The 26,371-nt window shown below is 36.7% G+C and overlaps 1 protein-coding gene across 1 annotated transcript in view; it reads right to left on the bottom strand.

Moving 5' to 3' along the window:
- Window positions 1–26,371, bottom strand: part of arhgap36 (Rho GTPase activating protein 36) — a 64,659-nt gene that overhangs the window by 4,909 nt on the left and 33,379 nt on the right. The window contains exons 3-11 of the mRNA XM_059354142.1: window positions 23,907–23,975; window positions 9,061–9,374; window positions 4,656–4,866; window positions 4,141–4,196; window positions 3,585–3,735; window positions 2,797–2,945; window positions 1,528–1,698; window positions 768–856; window positions 454–680 (exon numbers count right to left, since the gene is read on the bottom strand). Coding sequence (XP_059210125.1) covers window positions 454–680; window positions 768–856; window positions 1,528–1,698; window positions 2,797–2,945; window positions 3,585–3,735; window positions 4,141–4,196; window positions 4,656–4,866; window positions 9,061–9,374; window positions 23,907–23,975 — 1,437 coding nt within the window. The remainder of the gene's footprint in view (window positions 1–453; window positions 681–767; window positions 857–1,527; window positions 1,699–2,796; window positions 2,946–3,584; window positions 3,736–4,140; window positions 4,197–4,655; window positions 4,867–9,060; window positions 9,375–23,906; window positions 23,976–26,371) is intronic.

Below are 26,371 nucleotides of genomic sequence, written 5' to 3'. Positions count from 1 at the left end.
GAATGTTGTGCAGCCGTTTTGGCCAGAACTGTTAAAAACAATAATAAATGTTATAACTCTAATAATGTTTTTTGGTACAACCTCTCCAACTTCCTGTCTATCACCACTAGGTGGAGCTGTGCTCACATTTATTTTTCCAGCACGCTTGTGTTGCAAAACATTTAGACCAATGAGTTTCTGATGGGCAGAGAGATGTTACATTTATTTTGATTTTATTTTAAAGTTGCTTTAATGTAAAACCACACAACTTTTTTTTGCTTTAAAGAAAAATCTTCTGTTGATCATCTGTATATATTGAATAATTGTTTATATCCCAGAGTTTTTTTTAAGAGCCATGAAAGATGTTTTATTGTTATATTAATTAACTTTTTCTTGGCTTGAAAAGTCAAATTTAAAGGCACAAAGTCTAAAAAAAATACAAATATCAAGTTAAAAATGGAACTAAGTGCGTACTGTATCTGGACTCCTGGCGCTTCCTGTTCTGGTTCAGTTTGAGCACGTTGAGGAAGACCTCGCTGGTCAGGCTGCCCTCGCCACCGTTACCGTCCGGCGGGAAAAGTGGCGACGGCGGCTCCAGAGGAGACAAACTCCCGCTGGACGCTCCGACAGAGTCCAGAGACGCCCCCGTGTCCCGACGGCCCCCCGACTCACTGCTGCTCTCCACCGTCAGGTGGCTGCCGCTGTATGATGGAAATATAAAGTAGCAGTTAAACAGGGAAGTAGTAGTAGCAGTAGTATCTGATGGACAGACTGGTTGTCATGGTTACCTGAGTTTCCTCCGCAGCAGGTAGTCGATGATGTCTGGATCCGTCTGGATCAGACTCATCAGGACCTCCTGCTGCAGCTCTGCAGAAACCTGGAGGGACACACACACACACACACACACACACACACACACACACACACACACACACACACACACACACACACACACACACGCGCGCGCGCGCACACACACACACACACACACACACACACTGGATTAATTAATGGATTAAATACAACATGAAAAAAAAAAGAAAAAATACAAGTAAAAAAAATGTTGCACCCTAAATCTATGGAATGCCTTTAAATCAATATTAAATAAATACATAAATATGTAAAAAATAAAATAAAAAAGAATATGCATATGAAGTGAATTCAATTTAAAACATGAGGCTATAAATAACTCCATAAATGTAAATATAAACATATGAATGAGTCAACATAGTTTAAAAAAGTGGATAAATTAATAAAACAGTATTAATTATAAATATTTTTTTATAATAAAAATTAAATAAAAAACAAGTTATATATATATATATAATTTATATATATAAATATTTATAATTGAAATTTTGCATATTTTTTGGGCCATTTTGTGTCTTTTTGGTCATTTTGATACTGCCTCCATCGGCCCCCAGGTAATTTGAGTTTAACACCAGTACCACCTTTGGGACTAGCTTCCTTTATGGACTCTTGCTCCTGATAAAAAGTGAAATGTCCAGATCTAAGAGAATATGACTATGAATATGACGTGTGGTTTACCGTGAAGAGCCTCTTGTAGTTCTGGATGAGCACCAGAGTGACGCTGATGATGGCCGTGCTGTCCTCGATCCCCATCGAATGAGGACTCACGTCTCCTCCTCGCTCCTTCTGCAGCAGGTTGGGCCCAAAGATCACTGCCAGGTTAGCAGCTGTCATTTTATTACCCGAGATCTGGACGGAGAGAAGAGGAAGAGGAGGAAGAGGAGGAAGAGGAGGAGGAGATCATGTCAAATGGAGATTTAAAACTCACAGAAAATGCAAATTCCTTTTATGTGGAAACAGGTTTCTGATTCTGACTCCAAAGTACTTTAGAACAAGTTCAAAACTGCTGAATATCAAACCCTTGTTGTGCAAAATACAAATTTGTTCCTACATGTTTATTTGTCCATCTATTATTATTGGAGTCCATCTATTTATTGAAAATACACATGTTTCATTTACAGTAATAACTTTATTGATATATGATATGTAGACAAGCTGAGATAGCCAGTTAAAGTTCAATCATAGGAGCTTTCACAGTGTGACATTTATGTTTCTAGACCATTTTTAAAATGTGAATTTTCTTTCTACAATGAAAACTATTACTATTTTTAATTTACATGCAAATAGACTGTTTTGTAGTTTTATTATAATATATATATATATATATATACACACATTCACCTTTATACCAATTCTCATGCATATACTGTTCATAAACAGGCACACAAAAACAGCAGAAAAAAATTATATAAATAATAAAACTACAAAACAATCTATTTGCATGTAAATTAAAAATAGTAATAGTTTTCATTGTAGAAAGATAATTCACATTTTTTTAAGACCTATGAAAGATGTTTTATTGTTATATTAATTAACATTTTCTTGGCTTGAAAAGTCAAATTTAAAGGCACAAAGTCTAAAAAAAAATACATATATGTATGTTAAAAATACATATATGTATGTATTAATATTTGTTGTTTAGTCAAGAGATTGATCCTGCCCTGTTTTTTTTTGTTGTTGTTTACTTTAAAGTTTAAAGAAAAAAAGTTGGTCTGTCTGTCCAGCCTTTTGACCAAAGATATGACTAATAATATTGACTTCTTAGTTTTAATGTGATTTTTTCCCCCATTGGGTATAAACTCTAAATTGAATTATTCCACCTAGTTATGGTTGGTATGTCTTTCTTAAGCCATTTCCTGCTTTAAGCTTTTTTAATATGTCATTATTGTATTTAATGTGAGTTTCATAAGACTGGCTGACTTTTATTGGAGTTATGAGTATGAGTACCTCCTCATCATTGGTTCCTATGGTGTCCTGGGCGAAGCTCTGCACGGTGTGTAACAGGCTGAGGAGGCGCAGCAGGGTGTCACAGCTGCAGGGAGGCAGCAGGTAGAGGAGGTGCTGCAGGTACTGGAGCTGGTCTGCTCCTCTCAGCACTGCAGGAGGCACAAAGAGGAGGATCAGACCCACTGTTACGGCTGTTTAGCAAGGTTATTATAGTTAACGAAAACTAACGAAATAACGAAAACTAGAATTGAAAACAGATTTTCGTTAACTGAAATAAAAATAAAAACGAGAGTTTTTAAAAAAACGATAACTAACTGAATTTTGTGGTTACAAAACTAACTAAAACTAACTAAAATTATAGTGAAAATGTCCTTAGTTTTCGTCTTTGTCAACTTTTTTCATACGTAAACCTTTTTGGTTGATATGAAATCAATTTCATCTATCTGGTTTTATGACTTAATAAACTTATTGTGGCTGAGATGGATCAGACAAAGGAAATAAAGGAAACATTTATTGTGACCTTATTGAATCTGGCACCCAACAAATACCCCATTACAAAAAATCTAAAACTAACACTAAAACTGATAAAAACTGAACTAAAACTAAGCATTTTCCAAAAAATAAAAACTAATTAAAACTAGCAAACTCCCTGTAAAAACTCATTAAAACTAACTGAATTTGAAAACAAAATTTGACAACGAAATTAAAACTAAAATGAAATGAAAAAATCCCAAACTATTATAACCTTGCTGTTTAGTCCATGTGTGTGTGTGTGTGTCAGAGCTTACGGTTGGCGTGCAGGAAGGCGGGGTAGAGCTCTCGGGTCAGCAGAGGGTCGGGGATGTCTCGGAGGAACTCTTTGAGCAGCGCCGCCACGTCGTGGACGCTGTGCTCCTCGTCCAGCTGGACATCCACGCCACGGTCGAAGTCGTCCAGCAGCTGAGGAGCACACAGGGACAATTAATGCACCAAAAATAAAAACTCAGAGGAAAAGACTAAAAACCCTCATGGAGGTCAGAGAGGAGTCACTTTCCCTCTGATGGATACGATTCTTCCAAAACAGGAAATGACACATCGCCAGCTTTTCACTAGAAGATTATTTTTATCTTCCAGGACACACGGTTCAGAGATTTAAGGGACGATTCACACAATCAGCTAATTATTGGTGGAAACGCATTTTTTTTTTTCTGGCATTTTTTAAAAGTTGCTTTTTGGGGGTTTAATTTAACAATTTAAATAGTTTATTTCTGCACAACTTACAATAAAAAAAATAAAAAAAAATCCAGAAAAAATATAATAAAAACTTTATGGAATAGAATCCAATTTAAGTTAAAGTGTCCTCACCTGTCTCACTCTCTTCTTCGAGCTCCCAACTCTGAAAATCCCCACAGTCTGCAGACCTGTGAACACACCAAACACTCTCATCAAGCACATATTTTATTTACCTCCATGCATATGTACACTAAGGCAGGGGTGTCAAACTCTGGCCCGCGGGCCAAATTTGGCCCCAGTGTAATTTTATTTGGCCCGCGAGGCAATACCAAATTATTATATTATTATTGTAAATTAATGACATTGATGTGTTTTTTATTTTAAATTTGACTTTGCATGTCTGCACTACTTAGTTATATATTGTATGTTTATAAGCGTTGCTGGTTCCATATTTAATGTTAAAGCAAAACATGTTTGGTATATATTAAAAGGTTCATTTGATCAATGTTGGCCCGCGATTTTATTCAAGTTTTAAATTTTGGCCCATTGCGTATTTGAGTTTGACACCCCTGCCTCAGGCCTCAGTTTGAATATTCACATGAAAAGATTTAAACTCTGTAAAGTCAAAGTGAGACCTGGTGTCTCACCATAGTTCTCGATGTGGGTGCAGCACCTCTCCAGCACCCGGGGCACCTGTCTGTAGATGGGGTTGAGGCTCAGTTTGTTCTGGGTTCTTCCCTCCTGAGAGCCCGTCGTCTTCTTCAGCTCCAGCTCAGCAGGGTGAGACAGCTGCAGCGCCTCCAGCAGGCGAGACTGACTGTCCACCAGGTCGGAGATGGAGTCCACCGACAGGCCGCCCTGCAGGAGGAGAGGACGGAGAGGAAGGAGGTGACTAATGCTACCTATACATCAGAAGACTTTGAAAAGATTTGGAAAAGACTCCTGGAAAACTATCGTGTCACACCTGCTCACATCTAAAGACAAGTGTTTAGAGTTTTTAGTCTCACACTGAGATTTTGGACAGACTGTGAATCTTTCAGGAGAACTATTTACAAGATTACATCTAGATTCTTTTAGTCAGCTTCCCTTCACCACGACCAAGTGTAACATGATTTTGTTGCAGTGTTCATTTCAACATTTTTAATGCAATTTTTTTTTTGTTTACTGTTTTTTGTGCGATTTTGGGCTATTTTTTGTAATATTTTTGTGAGTTTTTATCTGTGTTTTTTGTGTTTGTTCTGTGTGTTTTTATGGTTTTTTTTTTGTCATTTTTTGGTGTGTTTTTATGTTTTTTTGTAATTTTTTTGGTGTGTTTTTATGTTTTTTTTGTCATTATTTGAGGTGTTTTTATGTTGTTTTTTTTTTGTCATTTTGTGTGTATTTTTGTTTTTTAAACGTGTTTTTTGTATTTTTGTGGATGTGTTTTTGTGTTTCAAAATGTTGATCCAGTAAGTCAAAATGACAAAATAATAATGAGGTGAGGTTGAGCTGAAAAAGATGACACCAGCGTGGCATGGTGATCATTATTTAAGTTGCATATACAGGCAGAATGAAAAAAAGAGTCAAAAACCAACAAAATAGCCCCAAACTCCAAAGGGTTAATGCAGAGGAAGTTGACAAATTTGAACCAAAATCTCCTGGACTTCAGAGGTTCAATATAAAAATACTGATTTTTGCAGCTTTAAATGAAGACAAACAACAGATTCTTATATCAGGCAGGAGTAGAGAAGGAGGAGAGATACAGAGAGGAGAGCGCTGACAGGAGAAAATGGAAAGAATATAAAGATGGATGTGAGGAGAAGAGGCCAGCAGATCCATCCAATAAATATCTGAGAGGCTGAATACCACAGAAACATAAATCACCTGCAGCAAATCGTTTCTGGAGGAACGTCAAGTGTCAGAGGAATTCAGTCCAGAAACCAAACGGCAGCAGGATTTATTGGGATATTTATTCAATCTGAGGGTCAAAAAGTTTTCTCTCTTTTTCAGCCTTTAAAACTGAAAATCGGAGGATTTTATGTTGTAGGAAAACTGATTTTTCTTGGAGGAAAAGCGAAACTTACTAACATCTGCTCTTAGATGGCCTTTACATGGCTAAAAATCTTTTTTTAACCTCTAACATTGCTGCTGTATGTGGTTATCATACTATATAAGGGATAATGTACAGCATGGAGGTCATTATTTCACAATAATGACCTGCTTGCTGTACATTATCCTACTTATTACACAGTTACTACCTAAAGTAATCAATAATTTCACACAAAATATTTCTTCAAAAGTGGTTATATCTATTTAAAAATTATTTAATTACTTTCACAAAAAAATCTCCACAATAATAACAAAATTAGAAGGATTTTGGGCTTTCTTTTGTAAGACATGATGCTAAAACAGTATTTTTAGCTTTTGAAGTGTCAGAAAAAATAAGACATTCTAAGACATAACCTATTTTGGCAAATTGTAAATTGACATTTTTTCTTTATGTCCTGTATTTTATAGACCAGGAGTCTCAAACTCAAATTACCTGGGGGCCACTGGAGGCAGTATCAAAATGACCAAAAAAAGACACAAAATTACAAAAAAAAAAAGACACAAAATGAAATAAAAAAAATAAATTACTTAAAAAAGACATAAAATGACAGAGACACAAAATGACTAAAAAAGACATAAAATTACTAAAAAAAGAAACAAAATTACTAAAAAAGACACAAAATTATTTAAAAAGACACAAAATTACCAAAAAAAGAAAAAAATATTTAAAAAAGACACAAAATTACAAAAAAAGACACAAAATTACAAAAAAAACAAAACACAAAATTACCAACAAAAGTAATTAAAGGGACCTTCCACACACAACACGGTAAAGTGCCATTCATATAAAACTCACATTAAACTTTCATATCAAGGTGGGGGCCACAAAATATCGTCACAAGGGCCACAATTGGCCCGCGGGCCGCGAGTTTGAGACCCATGTGCTAGATGGTGGAGTAGGCCTCTACTTGCCATTCAATAGTCTGATATCGACCAAATTGGCTAGAACTGATTTTCCTCTGAAACAAAAAGACAACAGATTTTTCTCTAGAGTTTCCTGCTACATGGCTCATTATCAGTATCAGTCCGGTAGTCCACTATCAATCTGGCTCAGTTCGACAGTCCAGAGAGTCACCATGATAAATGTATTCCTGATAAAGTTGAAACCCTAAATCCCCCAAAAACTGACTCTGAGAAAATCCACTTATTTGGTGTTATACAAACTCTGCGCATGATGCTGTTTGGAAACATTTTTCATTTTAATTTTACATTAGTCCAGATAAAGGAGGTCTGGCAGCTTTAATGTGAGTGTTTAGAGGAAAAAAAAAAATCTGATAATAATAATTTAAAAATGTCCTCACAGCAACTTGTACTAGCAAACGTTCTTCTCTTCCACTATCCATCTTGTTGCAGCCATTAATTTCAACCTTTACTCCGGCTGTGTACGCGATCTGTCACTGAGGGACACGACGCAGTCACAACGCCACCACATTACCTCCAGCCGTGTGTGTGTGTGTGTGTGTGTGTGTGCTGTCAGAAATGTAAACAGTGAGCTGCTACTCTCCAGACAGCTGTAAGAGGGTGAGTCACACTCCCATTTATGTTGAGAGGGATGAGAAAACTTTGCCTTTCTCACTCTTTCTACTAAACAACCACTTCTCTTCTATTCATAATCTCCATATAGAAAGTATCTTTAACCCTCTGGAGTCCATCTATTTATTGAAAAAACACATGTTTAAATTACAGTAACAACTTTATTTATATATGATATGTAGACAAGACAAATTTTGTGTCTTTTTGTTAATTCTGTTCTTTTTTGGGGTCATTTGGGGTCTTTTTTATGTAATTTAGTTTTTCTCTGTCATTTTGTGTCTTTTTGGGGTCATTTTGTGTCTTTTTTGTGTCTTTTTTGTGTCTTTTTTGTGTCTTTTTTGTGTAATTTTGTGTCTTTTTTTGTGTCATTTTATGTCTTTTTTAAGTAATTTAATTTTTTCTCTGTTATTTTGTGTCTTTTTTGGGAAATTTTGTGTCTTTTTTTTTGTCATTTTTGTGTCTTTTTTATAGTCATTTTGTTGTTCCCACTTCTTGCCATGTTTGTGCTGATTCCACAGAGCTGCAGGACTTATATATACTGCAGTTAAATACAAGGCCACAGTGAGAAAAATATCAATAACTTTTGCTTTTTTAGGGCATTTTTGACCATCTTATTTAACTTTTTATGATAAATACCCAAACATAAAGATGATGTTTCATGCAGCTCTTTTTTTAAAATACAAAACCACATTATTATTTCAGTCTATTTGTCTTCTAGAAAATATCGGTGCAGACAGCGCTGTGTGTGCACTGTTTACCTCAGAGACTGATTCTTATGAGCTGCACTGATAGCTGGTTCTGGTCCGATTACTGAGTCCGCAGCTCTAATGATACTCATTATGGACTTAACACAACCACTGACTCCAGATCAGTGAGGGAGGATTACAGGGTGTGAACGCCTCACACCACAGGAAAACACACACACACACACACACACACACACACACACACACACACACACACACACACACACACACACACACACACACACACACACACACAGCAACAGCAGCAGCAGCAGCATTTTTTCGTATGAACACACGATGATGGAAGCAAAAGGAAGAATTTGAGTTTATAAATGTTTACAGGAGGAGATGCAGGCAGAGATTAACTGACATACACACACACACACACACACACACACACACAGACAGACAGACACACACACACACACACACACACACACACACACACACACAGACACACAGACACACAGACAGACACACACACAGACAGACACACACACAATGATCTCTGTTTATAGAGTAAGTAAGTAAGAGTAAGTTTATAAAACTCTTGTGAAAAAAGGTAAAAACAGGTAAAGGGATAAAAAGAAAGTTGTTTCTTTTAGTTTCTGAGATGCTGACACATACAGTTATATATATATACATATATATATAACTGTATGTATTTGTGTATAATACTACTCACCCTCCTCTGTCCTCGGCCGGTGTTGTCCAGAAACGTGGGCGACATCGGTTTGTTCTGGTTTTCAAAAAAGGGCGCCGGCGCCACCGAGTTGGCGGACGGCGAGCTGGGGACTCCTCCGGTGATGGACGGGGAGCAGACCAGCGGCTTGTTCCCGTTGAAGAACTGCCTCTTCTCTGCCCTGAAGCGCAGGATGCTGGCCTCCAGGTCCAGACAGTCCCGCCTGCTCTCCTTCAGGGCGTCCTGCCGCAGCTTGTAGGCGCGGTCGTTGGCGATGACCTGGGAGAGCGGGATGCCGAACGCCTTGGGGGCCGACTCTGAGGGAGGAGAGGATGGGAAAGGAAAGAAAAGACAAGTTATTTAATGGAGGAACAACTGTGAAGGGATTTGTTTGGTTTTACAGAAATATATTAGCCGTGTTTCCTTTAGGGGGAAGAGTAGACGCTGGGAAAGCTTCAGGCCACGGCCTCTCAAATGTCCGATCCATTGTGAGTGTCTCCATTACAAAAAAGTCTCCAGAAGGATTTAGAGACTCTGGAGGTCACGCATGGTTTTTGATTGTCACATAATCGCTTAGCGACAGTTTCGACCGTGACGTCACATACGCGACTGATTAAACACGGGAGACTCAACTGTGGCCGCCATCGTTAACTGTGCACAACATCTGCCGCTGATCATAAACAAACCAGCATGGCTTATTATGCACAGCGTCTCCGTTGATCATAAACATAGTGATCGAAAACACTAAATTACTTAAAAAAGACATAAAATTATCAAAAAAAGACACAAAATTACAAAAAAAAAGACACAAAGCTATTAATAAAGACACAAAATTATCATAAAGACACAAATGATAAAAAAAGACCCCAAGTTACCAAAAAGACACAAAATTACTAAAAAAGACACAAAATTATTTTAAAAATACCCAAAATTACCAAAAAGAAACACAAAATTACAAAAAAAAGACACAAAATCACCAAAAAAAAAAAGACAAAAAATTACCAAAAAAGTAATTAAAGGGACCTTCCACACAAAACACGGTAAAGTGCCATTCATATAAAACTCACATTAAACTTTCATGTCAAGGCGGGGGCCACAAAATATCATCACAAGGGCCTCAATATAGGCCCCTACTTGCCATTCAATAGTCTGATATCGACCAAATTGGCTAGAACTGATTTTCCTCTGAAACAAAAAGACAACAGATCTTTCTCTAGAGTTTCCTGCTACATGGCTCATTTTCTTCCCTCAGAGCTGAGGAGTTTAGAGGCTTTCTCTGTTAGTGAACTCTGCCAGTATCAGTCCGGTAGTCCACTATCAATCTGGCTCAGTTTGACAGTCCAGAGAGTCACCATGATAAATGTATTCCTGATAAAGTTGAAACCCAAAAAAAAAACCCAAAACTGACTCACACTGGTGAGAAAATCCACTTATTTGGTGTTCTACAAACTCTGCGCATGATGCTGTTTGGAAACATTTTTCTCGAGAATTGTGACAGTGCAAAATAAAAAACATGAGTAACAGAAGGAAATGATTCAGTATTAAATATTAAATATTGCTCTCTCATGTCAGCTCTGTGAGCATCTGCTCAGCAGCTCTCAGCATCTGTGGAAACTTTTCCTGAACTAAATCTTTATCTAAGCTGAGCAAAATGTTAATAATTCTTGAATGTCTTCTTCAATTACAACATGGGTCTCAAACTCGTGGCCCGCAGGCCAATTGCGGCCCTCAATGGCGGCCCTCAATGGCATTTTACCTTGTTGGGTGTGGAAGGTCCCTTTAATTACTATTTTTTTGTAATTTTGTGTCTTTTTTAAATAATTTTGTGTCTTCTTTTAGTAATTTTGTGTCTTTTTTTGGTAATTTTGTGTCTTTTTTGGTCATTTTGTTTCTTCTTTAAGTAATTTAGTTTTTTCTGTCATTTTGTGTCTTTTTTGTGTCATTTTGTGTCTTTTTTTAAATAGTTTTGTGTCTTTTTTTAAATAGTTTTGTGTCTTTTTTGTGTCATTTTGTTTCTTTTTTAAGTTAATGTGTTTTTTCTTGTCATTTTTTTTCTTTTCTTGGTCATTTTGTGTCTTTTTAAAATAATTTTGTGTCTTTTTTTAATAATTCTGTGTCTTTTTTGGGTCATTTTGTTTCGTCTTTAAGTAATTTAGTTTTTTCTGTCATTTTGTGTCTTTTTTAATTAGTTTTGTGTCATTTTTGTGTCATTTTGTTTATTTTTTTTAAAGTACATTAGTTGTTTTTTGGTCATTTTGTGTCTTCTTTAAGTAATCTAGTTTTTTTCCTGTCATTTTGTGTCTCTTTTTAGTATTTTTTGTTTTTGTCTTTTTTTGGTCATCTTGATACTGCCTCCAGCGGCCCCCAGGTTATTTGAGTGTTTCTCCTGCTTTAGAATGAGCATTTCTTCACAATATAAACTGATTTTGCAGGTAAATGAATTCTGTCTGAACACATCAGAGTTGGAGCAGAACTGGAGCGGTGAGTGAGTCTCGTTTTGATTTACAGAGCACATTCCTCTCTGAACTCCAAACAGGAAAATGATTCCACTTTCATCTTCAGGGCGAGACTCTTTTTGTTCACAGAGCTAGAACGGACAAAGTGGAGCCAGTAATAATTCAAACCTCAGAACAGTGAGAGTTTCAGGAAGTTTTTTGTCCTTTTACATTTTACTCACTGTGGCCTTGTATTTCACTGTAATATATAATACATCCTGCTGCAGCTCTATGGAATCAGCACAATGTTTTTTTGTTAAACTTCACGTAATTTGATCAGGACGGCACGATCATAGACCCCAGAGGGTTAGGCAGCTGGTTTTACATGTTTATCACATCACGTCTCAAACAGAAAGGTTGTGCCACGCTTTGGGTTTCTGCAGCATTGAAATGTTGCACCAATGGTGTCACATAGCCCCTCACAGGAGAGATTAGAGTTCAAGTAGACGAGCGGTATAAGAATAGACAGAATGGCTGGAGAGGGCAGGTAAGACAGGGATGAAGGGGTAATCCTGTTAGAGCGGCCACGGCCAGGATCCAGACATCACACTCAGACTGATACAGGCTTACTGCAGGGAAACGCTGCGCGAGTGAGGTCGCTGTCATCGCAACAGTTTCATGGTCGGCAGCTCGACCGACTGCTAAAACCGCAAATCCTTCACTCTGCTGCGTCACATGAGCACAACGGTTCACAGCACTTTCTGATCTGGCACAAAATCCAGTTAGAGAGGTGAATTAAGGGTATTAAAAACAACAACAAAAACAATGGCTCGGATTAAAATGTGAACTCAAGTTCAAAAAGTCTTTTTGTGCAAGAGAGAGCCATCTATCGTCTGCAAATGTGCACACACTGAAGACTAAACCTTAAAGGTTTGAGCACAATGCACATAATTATGACTTTCTATGTCAAGAATTATTTAAATTCTGTGTGCAAAAGTTAGCAGATAAACAGGATAAATAAGAACCTTTTGCCAAACAGCCCTAAGGCCAGACAGAACACTGATAATAGAAAATTCTGCAGAACTGCAGATTAAGATTTGGTTTTAACATTTAATGCCAAAGTTAATGAAACGGTAACTAGAATTGATGGTACTTGGCTTCATGTTGGCAGCACCTCGAGCATGGTTCTCAAACTCACGGCCCTCATGATGATATTTTGTGGCCCTCACCTTGATATTAAAGTTTAATGTGAGTTTTATATGAATGGCACTTTACTGTGTTGTGTGTGGAAGGTCCCTTTAATTACTTTTTTTGGTAATTTTGTGTCTTTTTTAAATAATTTTGTGTCTTTTTTGGTAATTTTGTGTCTTTTTGTAATAGTTTTGTGTCTTTTTTAGTCATTTTGTGTATTTTTTGGCCATTTTGTGTCTTTTTGTTTTAAAAGTAATTTAGTTTTTTCTGTAATTTTGTTTCTTTTTTGGGTCATTTTGTGTCTTTTTTTTTAGTAATTTTGTGTCTTTTTTTGGTCATTTTGATACTGCCTCCAGCGGCCCCCAGGTAATTTGAGTTTGAAACCTCTGACCTAGAGCTTGTTACAATTTTTTTAACTTGCAAAATTTTAGCCGAATCTGCATATTCTCCCCACAATGCACCGACACAAAGCAGGTTGAAAATAGGCGTCTTGAGCTATTTTGTCCGATTTTAAATCCTTTTCATTCTGTTTATATATACCACTTTGTAAAATGTTAACCATGGCATGTTGGTGTTATTTCTTTCAGCACAACCTCACCTACGTATGTGCGTGATAATTATTTTTTCACTTTGACTTACTGGATGATCATTTTGAACACAAAAAAAAACACAAAAAAAACCCCATAAAATTGGATTGTGAAAATGGTGTTTTGTTACTTTCAAAACACAATCAACAGGTTGAAAATCTATCATGCAAAAGGTAAAATGAAGATAAATATGCTTTATATATATAAATATATATGTATATATATATACATTTGACTTTATCTTCGGTTTTACACAGCCTATCTTCATCAAACAAGAACTGGCATGGAGTATAAAGCTAGGGCTCGATGCTTTTTGTCTTCTTATCAAGGTTATTATAGTTAACGAAAACTAACGAAATAACGAAAACGAGATAAAGATATTGCTTTTTGTGTTTTTTTTTTCAATCTATGCAAAGTTTCATTGTTCTCATAAACTGATAGCTCCACGTTCAGGGTTGGGGGGAGGTGGGGAAGTTGTTTAAAGACTTGAAAGATGTAACAGAATATTTTTGTACGAATTTTGAAGTTCAATCAATCAATAAAGATACGTGTTAAAAAAAACAAAAGGATGTTTGCCAGTTTGTGTTCTTGAACCCTGATTGTCCAGTTAAAGGACACACTGCCCAACGACTGACACACTGAGTGTAAAGTGACTGTTACTCTCTAAAAATAATAACTTTCCTCACTCATTCAGGATTGTTTGCATGAAAATCTGGTGACAAACAACACAGCCACACGTGCAGACCCACACCTGCTGAGAAATGTCCCAAGCGGGTCAGACAGCCATGGCGGCGTCCTGGCAGGACGCCACGTGAAAGCCTTAGAGGTATGGGATTGACTCAGCTTGAAATAACTCTCAGGTTGTTTTCAGCACTTACAAAGCAACATGAAGGCACCATTAAAAGGATGAGCAGCACAGAAAACAAGCTGCTAATGCATTTCCCCCCTTTATTATAAGCAGTAAAGAGAAATGTTCATAAAGGGAATTTTGTTTTTTTAAATTATTTTGTATGCAAAAATGGAAAACTATTGCACAGGAGGTCAACATTGAGCCAGAAAGCTGTTTTTATTTTCTACTGTAGAGGGATGATAGCTGAAATAATGAAATAGTTTGGGAGGTGAAAATGAGCTTTTCCCCTTAAATAATAAAGCAGAATTGAGCAATTTTGGCCCCAAATCTCACTCATTTCTTCAGAATTTCTTGTTTTTCACAAAACTTTACCAGAGTTTTGGGTTTTGATTCTTAATGCATTGCTTGTCTAACTATGGCCTCCCTTCACCTGTTCCTCCTGCAGGTGCAGGCTCAAAGATAAGCTCCTCAGCAGGTGCCTTGTTGACCAACTGACAGTTAGTTAGCATTAGCTTGTAGCCACAGGAAGAGCTGAAAGTCCTATTTTTCCTATAGCTGTTTTTTTTGGCTTGCAACCTCGCCTGTCCTCTCCTCTCAGCTCTGTGTAAACAGATTCTCAGTGAATATTTGTCACGTGGCCGTTCGTCTCAGCAGAATCAATCATGTCTCCACAGTGTCTCTGAGGAGCAGAATTAAATGTTTTTAACAGGATCTAATTATTACAAACGGTTTATTTTTGGCAATGTTTTAAATGAGACATGTCCAATCACAATATCACAATTTTAAGCTTCGTTTTGGTTACTTTTTTTAACAGGAAACAATCGTAACCTATGATCTGTTCAAGGACTGCCGGAAACTTCATATTCCGACGATAACGGCTGTTTCTACAGTTTTTATCTACACTGAAAAAAATTGGGGTGACATTTACTTAAAAAAGCTAGGCAAGTTTTTCCACACAGAAAGTGTTTGTAATATTTACTCAGGCTGTTTCTAAGTAATATTTATTTAATAGAACCACTTAAAAAAAAAAAAAATGAAAATACAGAAGTAAATTGCAGATTCACTGATGTCCCTCAGTTACATTTTACTTGGAAATATCAATTTATTAAGCCAATGAACTGGTTTAGTGAATATTACTTGGAACGAATGGTTCAATTTACATACAAAACTGAGGACACATAATAACAAACAATCACTAAGTAATGCACTACATGGAAAACTGCTATTTTAAAGTAAAAGCACTGAATTCGTATTTCTTTGTAGAATTTATATAGATGATTGAAATAATAATTACAGGGCCAAAAAATATTTTTTTTCAGTGTACGATGCATGGTTTATTTTTCAACCTGGTCTCACAGGAATCTGTGAAATAGCCACGGATTTGCTTAACTCAAAATCCGTGGAATAGCCACGGAATCACTCAAATTTCCGTGAAACTGACACGGATTTCGCTACAATGCAAGTTAATGACAGTCATATCCCGTGGCTATTCCAACATACAAAGTGATTATGTACATTCACTGAGTGAAGATTTTGAAAATAAAACATATATTTCTCGCTAGAAATGTGATCAAAATCCATTTCTATGCAGAAACTAAGTCCAAATATTGATTTTTTTCACAAAAAATGAGAGAACTGTCCGCCATGTTTTTTGTTCTGACCGCCGGGACCTTGAAAATCACGTGACTTGGAACCAACCAATAGGAAAAAAAATCCATGGAATAGCCACGGGATATGACTGTCATTAACTTGCATTGTAGCGAAATCCGTGTCAGTTTCACGGAAATTTGAGTGATTCCGTGGCTATTCCACGGATTTTGAGTTAAGCGAATCCGTGGCTATTTCACGGATTCCTGTGAGACCAGGTTCTTATTTTTGGTGATCTTTTAAAGAAATATGTTCAGAGGATTAAGGATCAGTTCCTGCTCAAACATACTTCACGGGGACGGACACTTTCTCTGGAAGCTGGTTGAGGGATTTTCTTTCCGCACTCATCACCTCGCGTAAACCCGTTTCTTTCAAACAATCGCAGTGTTCTCTGCCAACAAGAAGCGTCTCTGTCCATTGAACACGATGTCAGCTGTTAATGTGTCTTACGCAGTGCACTTTAATTGCCCCGTTTCATCAGTAAGCTCGTGCTTATTCCTCACAGTCCTGACGTCTGTTAGCAGGAACATCCGAGCTGACCACTCCACGCCATGCCTGCTGACATTTGGAAACGTTTTCTGCCATCCAGTGCCAACGGGGAAGGTGTTAGCTGCTTGTGCTGGAGGTGTTTAAAGTAAACAGTTTAGGATTTAAAAGTTGGCTGGAGCAGCTTGGAAGACACTTCAGAGAGTGAGGCAGCCTGACAAACAGGACATTTAGACAACTTAAAGGCTTGGATGGTGACTGAATGGGCTTATAGGGAAAAAAGGAACAGGGGCCCAAAGTTTCAACCCTCACCAGAAAAATATCATTACAAGAGACACGTACCAACCACAGAATCAACATAAAAATGACCACAAAGGGATGCAAAATGGCACAAACCGACCAAATAAGAGACAAAATGATTAGAAAAAGTTGCAAAACAGCCACAAAGACAAACAAAAATGACACAAAACTAACAAGAAAAGACACAAAATGACTACAAAGAGACACTAACGACTTCAAAGGACACAAAATGTCCCAAAAAATAAACAGAATGACAACAAAGGGTTGCAAAACAACCATAAAGAGGTGCAAAATTACACAAAATTATATATAAAAAAACTCAAAATGAAAACAAAAAGTTCCAAAAAATGGCACAAAACTAACAAGAATGAAATGCAAAATGATAGAAATCCAACAAAAATTACACAAAACAACCACAAAGAGATGCAAGATGACACAAGATTACGAAATAAGAGACAAAATGATTAGAAAAAGTTGCAAAACAGCCACAAAGACAAGCAAAATTACACAAAACTAAGAAGAAAAGACACAAAATGACTACAAAGAGATGCAAGCCAATCACAAACGGGCGAAAAGGACACAAAATGTCCCAAAAAATAAACAGAATGACAACAAAGAGGCACAGAATGATTACAAAGGGTTCTAAAACAACCATAAAGAGATGCAAAATTATACAAAATTATATATATAAAACCCCAAAATGACTACAAAAAGTTGCAAAACAAAAATGACACAAAACTAATAAGAAAAGACACATGACGACAACAAAGAGATGAAAAATAACCATGGCGAGATGCAAAAAGGCAGAAAGCCAACAAAAATGACACAAAACTAACAAAAAAAGACACAAAACTAACAAAAATTATACACAGAACAACTAGAAAGAGATGCAAGATGACACAAAATGACCAAATAAGAGACAAACTGATTAGAAAAAGTTGTAAAACAGCCACAAAGACGAGCAAAAATGACACGAAACTAACACAAAACTAACAAGAAAAGACACAAAATGTTTCCACCGTGATCACATACACGACGGATTAAAGACGGGAGACGCAACTGTGGCCGATGTCGCTAACTGTGCACAACGTCTGCCGCTGATCATAAACAAACCAGCATGGCTAATTGTGCACAGCGTTGCTGCTGATCATAAACAAACGGGCATGCTAACTGTACACAAAGTGTCCACCGCTGATCGTGAATTAACCGGCATTGCTAACTTTGCACAGAGTGTCCGGTGCTTGTTGTAAACAAACAGAGATCGCTAAGTGAACACCTCCTGCAGCAGCAGCACATAAACACTGTACTGCTACAGAGCTAACTGTTAGCCTGTTAGCACATACATACTGTACTGCTACAGAGCTAACTGTTAGCCTGTTAGCACATACACACTGTACTGCTACAGAGCTAACTGTTAGCCTGTTAGCACATACATACTTACTGCTACAGAGCTAACTGTTAGCCTGTTAGCACATACACACTGTACTGCTACAGAGCTAACTGTTAGCCTGTTAGCACATACACACTGTGCTGCTACAGAGCTAACTGTTAGCCTGTTAGCACATACACACTGTACTGCTACAGAGCTAACTGTTAGCCTGTTAGCACATACATACTTACTGCTATAGAGCTAACTGTTAGCCTGTTAGCACATACACACTGTGCTGCTACAGAGCTAACTGTTAGCCTGCTAGCACATACACACTGTGCTGCTACAGAGCTAACTGTTAGCCTGTTAGCACATACACACTGTACAGCTACAAAGCTAACTGTTAGCCTGTTAGCACATACACACTGTACTGCTACAGAGCTAACTGTTAGCAGGACTGTGCCGCTTCGATTCGTTCTTACTCTTCTTAACGAGCCCCTGCGACGTCATTCTGGCTGCTTGCTGCTTCCGAACCTCTTTCTCCTCTTCTTCTTTTCATTTTACTGCCCCCACGCAACAAGAAATATCGTCGAGTTTAATCTCGTCACACCCCTACCAATTTAGCATTATCTATTATTGTAACTATTACATTGTCTGATAATCTCTGACTTCTTTTTGTCCTGCAGTTTTCAGGTTGTGCAGCTCGGGGGACTTGGGGCTCCTGTTTAATCGTGTCCCCTTTATTAAATGTGATTAGTTATCATTTCCCTGATCATGGGACCCCTCTGGCCATGTCCCGGGTTAAAAAGTAAAACAAACACGAAACCTCAGACAGGAAGACAGCTGTGTGTCTGACTGCTCAAAGCCTCATTGTTCAGGAATTTCACTGCTTTCCTTCTTTAGTCTTTCTGCTCCTCAGGTCGTCGTCTGTTCCTGGAAGACTGACGGAGATATATTTAGACGCTATTTTAGCACTCGCTGCTATTTCTCCTTCACCACGGCAGCAGCTGGAGCATAATATTGGTCCTTTGGGGCATTCGGCTAAGTGAAGTTAAAAACCTATGTTTATTTAATGCAGGATGTCCTCTGTGTAGACCCCAGTGAAACACATGGAGCTAAGTCACTTTGTGTTTCTATGTTTTTTTTAAATAATTGCCAGAAATACACTGTTTATCGTAGAAAGAAGCCGTAAAAACAGGCATCATGATCGAAATTTGAACTTTCTAACAGTCTTTGAATGGATCAAAGGTTAGGAAAGCTTCTTGTAGAAAAAGTAACCAAAACAAAGGTTAAAATGTTTATATTTCTGTCAAAATCTCTTTATTCTACATGTCTCATTTAAAACGTCTCCAAAAAATAAAGCGTTTGTAATAACTAGATCCAGTTAAAAACATTAAATTCTGCTCCTCAGAGACACTGTGAAGACATGATTGATTCTGCTAAGACGAACGGTCGCATGACAAATATTCACTGAAAATCTGTTTACACAGAGCTGAGAGGAGAGGACAGGAGAGGTTCCAAAAAGATCAATATGTGTAACACGGGGCGATGCATTTTTTTCTAACATTCATGACACAAAGGAAACCGCTGTATACTGTATATGAATTCCATTCTATTCCAATTTTTTTTAAATAATAAAGAAATTCAACTTGCATTTATTCTTTTTTTATGATTTAAGTCATTATAACTGTGCTATTCTGGACAATATATATTTTAAGTTGTTCCAACTTCTAACCATGATTGTGCTGATTCCATACAGCTGCAGGACTTTGTTTATCTCTGTCTGTACATTTTTCTCACACACATATGAAACACTCAATTATAATTCATTGTTTATTTATAGTTTGAGTTGCACTGATTATAACATTTTAACACCATATTAAGTATGTGAATGATTTTGAAATGATTCATATACCTTTAAGAAATTGGTTGAAAACATTTAAAGATTAAATATGTATAGCACTTTGTAAATGGTTAATAATTGGTTTATAAACCATCTATAAACATCACTTAGTTGGTTTTTGTAACATGTTACCCTATTTTTAAAAAAAACATTTTATCTAAGAAATTCAACCTCACATTTATTCTTTTTAAAATGATTTAAGTCATTATAACGGTGTTATTCTGCACAATATATATGTTTAAGTTGTTCCCACTTCTAACCATGATTGTGCTGATTCCAGGACTTTGTTTATCCGTAGATTTTTCTCACACACATATGAAACACACATAATTACATCACTTCCCCTCGCCCCTTCATGTCTGGGGCCGTGCATATTTCTCCTCCACTAACTGCACCAGAGAAATTTTTTCAGGGCTGAACCTACAACCTGCATGAAATCAGTGAGCTTTCTTCTCGTCATTAGTCTTTCTTATTATTATTTCTCTCCATGATTACCGCTCAATAATCCTATTACATGTAACCTGCTACCTGCCGACCCCTGAAGCCCTTCAGTAGTAGGCGGAGTGGAGCCAGCAGGAGCAACGCCAGGTCCCAATGTTCTGTGTTTTGATTAGCAGGGTTAGCTTCAGCTAAGTCCCTGTGTGTAAGAGGCTGGAGGCAGGATTTAAAGGGCTGCACACACAGCCTGGGAATGTGTGTGTGTGTGTGTGTGTGTGTGTGTGTGTGCTGTGTGTTTTGGCTCGTATCTGGCAGGCCTGTGATAATCACCTGAGAATAGAGAACATCTCTTTATGAGAGGTTGGAGTCACATTGGCAGATGAGGCTTACAGTGAAGAAGAGGAGGGAGGTAAAGAAAGAAGATGAAATGTGCAGATGGAAGCAAACTGAAGCAGTTGAAGGGACTGGAGCAAGGTTATTATAGTTAACGAAAACTAATGAAATAACGAAAACACATTTTCGTTAACTGAAATAAAAATAAAAACGAGAGTTTTTAACAAAACGATAACTAACTGAAACTGTATTTTGTGGTTACAAAACTAACTAAAACTAACTAAAATTATAGTGAAAATGTCCTTCGTTTTCGTCTTTGTCAACTTTTTTCATACGTAAACCTTTTTGGTTGATATGAAATCTATTTCATCTATCTGGTTTTATGACTTAATAAACTTATTGTGGCTGAGATGGATCAGACAAAGGAAATAAAGGAAACATTTATTGTGACCTTATTGAATCTCGCACCCAACAAATACCCCATTACAAAAAATCTAAAACTATAATAATAAAAACTAAACTAAAACTAAGCATTTTCCAAAAAATAAAACTAATCAAAACTAGCAAACTCACTCAAAAAACTAATTAAAACTAACTGAATTTGAAAACAAAAATTGACAACTATTATAACCTTGGACTGGAGGCCTTATTTTTGTGCTTTTCAAGGACTTTAAAAGCAGCACTCCTGCTTAAAACAAGTATAAATTGAAGCTGATACAAGTTTTTGTCTAAACTAGCTGCACATATCTATGAAAATGACACTCCCACGTCATTTTTTCCCTTCAGATTAATGATCGGCACACTGTGGTTCAGTTTTTTTTAGAGGCTGAATTCCTTTAAACCTCTGAAGTCTCTCAGGAGATTTTGGTTCAAATTTGTCAACTTCCTCTGCATTAATTTCTGTCTCTGTTTAGCATCTTTCAGTCTGTCCTTACATCACATGCATGGCTCCTTTTTCTCCACACAAACTTATCTATCAGTCAGATTTTTAATTTTATTTTAATTAAGTATAAAGCTGTCAGGAACCAAAAATACAAACAAAAGACACAGGTGTCTATGGAAATGTACCTTTTTTTTTCTTCTTTAAAAAAAACCCATTAATACACACAAAAACAGTTGAAAAAAATAATAAATAATAAAACTACAAAACAGTATATTTGCATGTAAATTAAAAATAGTAATAGTTTTCATTGTAAAAAGAAAATTCACATTTTAAAAGTCTAGAAACATAAATGACACACTGTGAAAGCTCCTATGATTGAACTTTGAACTGGCTTTCTCAGCTTGTCTACATATCATATATAAATAAAGTTATTACTGTAAATAAAACGTGTATTTTCAATAAATCAATGGACTCCAGAGGGTTAAGTAGTTAAAATGAGCCCTACCTTCTTACATAATGGCATCAATAATAATAAGGACCAATAAATGCCACAGAACAACTACAAAGAGATGGTAAATGACCAAAAAGAGACACAGAATGACAAAAAAAGAGGCCAAAACAAGACACAAAATAACAAAAAAAAAGACTGAATGACAACAAAGAGATGGGAAAAAACCCTCAAAAGAGACACAACATTACCAAAAAAACATAAAATTACTAAAAAAGACACAGTACAACTACAAAGAGATGGTAAATAACCAAAAAGAGACACAGAATAGCACACAATTGCCAAAAAAAGACACAAAATGACTAAAAAAGACAGAACGACTACAAATAGATGGTAAAAAACCCAAAAAGAGACACAACACTACCAAAAAAGACATAAAATTACTAAAAAAGACACAGAACAACTACAAAAAGATGGTAAATAACCAAAAAGAGACACAGAATAACACAAAATTGCTAACAAAGACACTAAATGACTAAAAAAAGACACAGATTATATCTAAAAAGAGATGATAAACAACCATGAAGAGATGCAAAATGACTACAAAGTGACACAGAACGACAACTAAGACAAGCAAACATCTATTTCAATGAGTGCCCTATTAAGGTAGCCTGGCTAACACCAGACTATTCTCAAATGAGATGTGGTCTGGGAACCAGCCGTTCATTTCTCCGTAGAGGAGGTGTGGTTTACGATCCTCCAGAGCCGTTTATTGGGCGCTTAGAATGTCTATCAAAGCGTCTGTAGGTAGCTCTTAGCCAATCAGATCAGTTATACCAGATGACGTAGTGGAGCAACAGAGATGGATGTTTGTTGTGTGTGTGTCTGTGAGAGAGTGTTGTTTGCTGCTTTGCTTCTCCAGTTCTCGCTTTCTGCAAGATTATTTATTTTCACGCTTTATTCCCCCTCATGTCATTCAGCCACACACATCCACTGATTTTATGGGCAATAAACAAGCTGCTGCGGGTCTCTGCGGCCCTGCTGTCCCCCGGCTCGTAGCCAGATCACCGCCGTTACGCTAGCGCCGGTGATTAGCGCTAGCGGCGCTAATAGGGTTAGGGTTAGCTAATAGTCCCGCTACCGGTGATCTCGCTACGAGCCGGGGGACAGCGGAGCCGCTGAGAGACCTTTCGCCTTTCAACTTTCGCTCTAAACTATTTAAAACACCGTCTACAGCTAAAGAGAGTTTCGCGTCTGCAGCAGCCATGTTGGATCCGTAAGAAAACTACAAAACTACAAGCTTCCAAGTGCAGAGTAATACGCGTCATCGTCTTGCCGTCCCTCCCCGTTCTGTGATTGGATCCCTAAAACAGGGCTAAGAAAGCTTCCTGGTTTCCAGACCGCCTGGAGGTTCGAAATTAAATTCGAGCGCGCAAGGCAGTATGGGTATACCCAGACTACTATTAAGGGTTGATCTCTTTTGAAAAGATACAATTTCAAAAGATTTCAATACTGTGGACTCACTAGAACAAATATTATGGCAATTCTTTCTTATCACATAGAAATTACATCACTGTGAACAATGAAAACATTGTAAAATTTTTAAAAAAATTATCACTTGAAAGCGGTTAACTTCCAGTCATCAGAGTACGTCAGCACCTCGGGGAGTCTGTTGTTACATGCAGCGTGACGGAGCAGCGAGGGAGTGTGTGTTCTCTCATTAAATCAGTTTAGATGAAACACAAAGCTCGACTCACTGAACTCTCTGAGTCAGTCTGCAGGTCTGAGTGCTTTATAAACACAAGTATGTGAGAACATTAGTGGTAAAAGCCGCTGGACGTCAGCTGTTTTAAGGGGACATTGTGTGTGTGATGATAATATTTCTCGGGGACTTTGTGGAGAGACGGATTATCGGAGGAGACAAACCACGGCTCGATGTTTAACCACATGTGACTGTTAGTGTTAGTGCATGAACTCACCTCGCTCCTTCTTTTCCTTTGAGAAGGAGTCAAACTTTCTGCGTAGAGATTTTCTCCGCTTGCGTGTTTCTGTGAGAAGACATAAACAAAAAAGTCACCATGAATAAAATGATTAGTGATGCTCAAGAATGTGCATGAACAATGAGGACTGTGTTCTGTTTCTTCACTGCTCTGTTTTCATTTATTCAGTCATACGGCCCAATAAAGTCTAACTGCAGTAACTTTTAAAATAACTAAATATCTTTTAGTAATTTTGTGTCTTTTTGTGTGTCTTTTTGTGTCTTTTTTTTGCCATTTTGTGTCTCTTTTTGGTCATGTGACCAAAAATTATTAAAAAAGATTCAAAATTATTTAAAAAAGACACAAAATTATTAAAAAAAGATGCAAACTGACAAAAAAGACACAAAATGACCAAAAAGGACACAAAATGACCAAAAAAGACACAAAATGACCAAAAAAGACATAAAAATATTTTAAAAAGACACAAAATTATTAAAAAAGACACAAAATTATTAAAAAATACACAAAATTACCAAAACAAGACAAAATTACCAAAAAAAGTAATTAAAGGGACGTTCCACACACAAATACTGCAGTAATTGCGGTCTGTTTCGGTTTTTGAGTTAGTTAGTTTTGTAGTTTTGAGTTAGTTAGTTTTGTAGTTTTGAGTTAGTTTTGTAGTTATTGCGATTTTTATATTATTATTTCTCTGATATAGCAAAATATAAAACTTTGCCACAAGATAAAACAGACATCAAGGAGTTCATTTTTCGTTATAACTCAATTTCAACCAAAAATGTAGCTACTGCAGAGAGTCTTTGTAGGGAAGTATAAGTGTGTGTATATCTGCGTTTCTGTACATAAAAGCAGCCTTTATCAGCTCTAAATTAACTTCATGAACTCGTTTCTTCCTGTCAAATACAAACACGGCCTTCATCACGATCTTCTTCCTCTCCCCTCTCTTCCACTTATTTATCTTTCCCCCCTGATTGCTCGTACCTCTTCCTCAGAATAGAGCGGAGCATGTCAGTAACCTTGTTGTTTGTTTAAATCGCCCCTTTGCTAAATGGCTGCAAGGCCCCAGACATGAAGGGGCGAGGGGAAGTGATGTAATTATGTGTGTTTCATATGTGTGTGAGAAAAATGTACAGATAGAGAAAAACAAAGTCCTGCAGCTGTATGGAATCAGCACAATCGTGGTTAGAAGTTGGAACAACTTAAACATATAATTTGTGCAGAATAATACAGTTATAATGACTTAAATCATAAAAAAAGAATAAATGCAAGTTGAATTTCTTAGATAAAATATTAAAAAAAATTAGGGCAACACTTTACAATAACCATCTAAAATATGTTTATAGATGGTTTATAAACCAGTTATTAACCATTTATTAACCATTTAAGTGCTATAAATATTTAATATTTAAATGTTTTTAACCAATTTCTTAAAGGTATATGAATCATTTCAAAATCATTCACATACTTAATATGGTGTTAAAATGTTATAATCAGTGCAACTAAAACTATTAATAAACTATTCATTATAATTTAATTGTTTGTTAATGGTAAAGTAACTATAAACTTACATTAATATACCATCTATTTGCCATTTATAAATTATTTAGTTAGTTAAACATTCATAAATTATGTATTTACCATTCTAAATGGCCTATATACGGTTTATAAATGATGATTAAACATTAATAAACTATCTGTTAACCATTTAAAAATGATGGTTATTAAGTGTTACCAAAATTAGAATAGAATAGAATTCATCTAGAGTATACAGCGGTTTCCTTTGTGTCATGGATGTTGGAAAAAAAATGTGTCACCCCATGTTATATTGATCTATTAAGAACATCTCCTGTCCTCTCCTCTCTGCTCTGTGTAAACAAATTTCCAGTGAATATTTGTCACGTGACCGTTCGTCTCAGCATAATCAATCATGTCTTCAGTGTCTCTGAGGAGCAGAATTTAATGTTTTTAATAGGATCTAGTTATTACAAACAGGTTATTTTTGGAGACGTTTTAAATTAATGAATAATTAAGTTTTAACGATCCTTAACCGCAGATACAATCTCACTCAGTTTATCCGTCCTCTGATCCATCAAAGGTTTCACTTAGAAGCTGCTTTAATGCAGCTTACTTTAGGAATTTAATGATACAAATCTCTGTTTGAATAGAAGTAGACAAACAAGTTATGAAAAGCTGCATTAAGGTGACTGTTCAGTTTTATGGTACATTCTGTGATTCAGGGATTCCCAAAGTGTGGTGCGTGGACCCCCTGGGGTGAACGAGCTGCTGCTAGGGGGATGAAAAGTGTTCATCTCGTGCACCCCCCCCCCCCCCCCCCCCCCACACACACACAATAAGACGTATAAATAAACATTTCCTTTGTAAAATATATAATCAAAAACTGTAATATTAATTAATAAATGCAGGCTATTCAAAATGCACTTCATCTT

The sequence above is a fragment of the Centropristis striata genome, chromosome 17 (genome assembly GCF_030273125.1).
Source record: "Centropristis striata isolate RG_2023a ecotype Rhode Island chromosome 17, C.striata_1.0, whole genome shotgun sequence".
Taxonomy (NCBI): Eukaryota; Metazoa; Chordata; class Actinopteri; order Perciformes; family Serranidae; genus Centropristis; species Centropristis striata.
The sequence above is the reverse complement of the archived record's forward strand: the minus strand, read 5'-3'. Positions and strand labels throughout refer to the sequence as shown.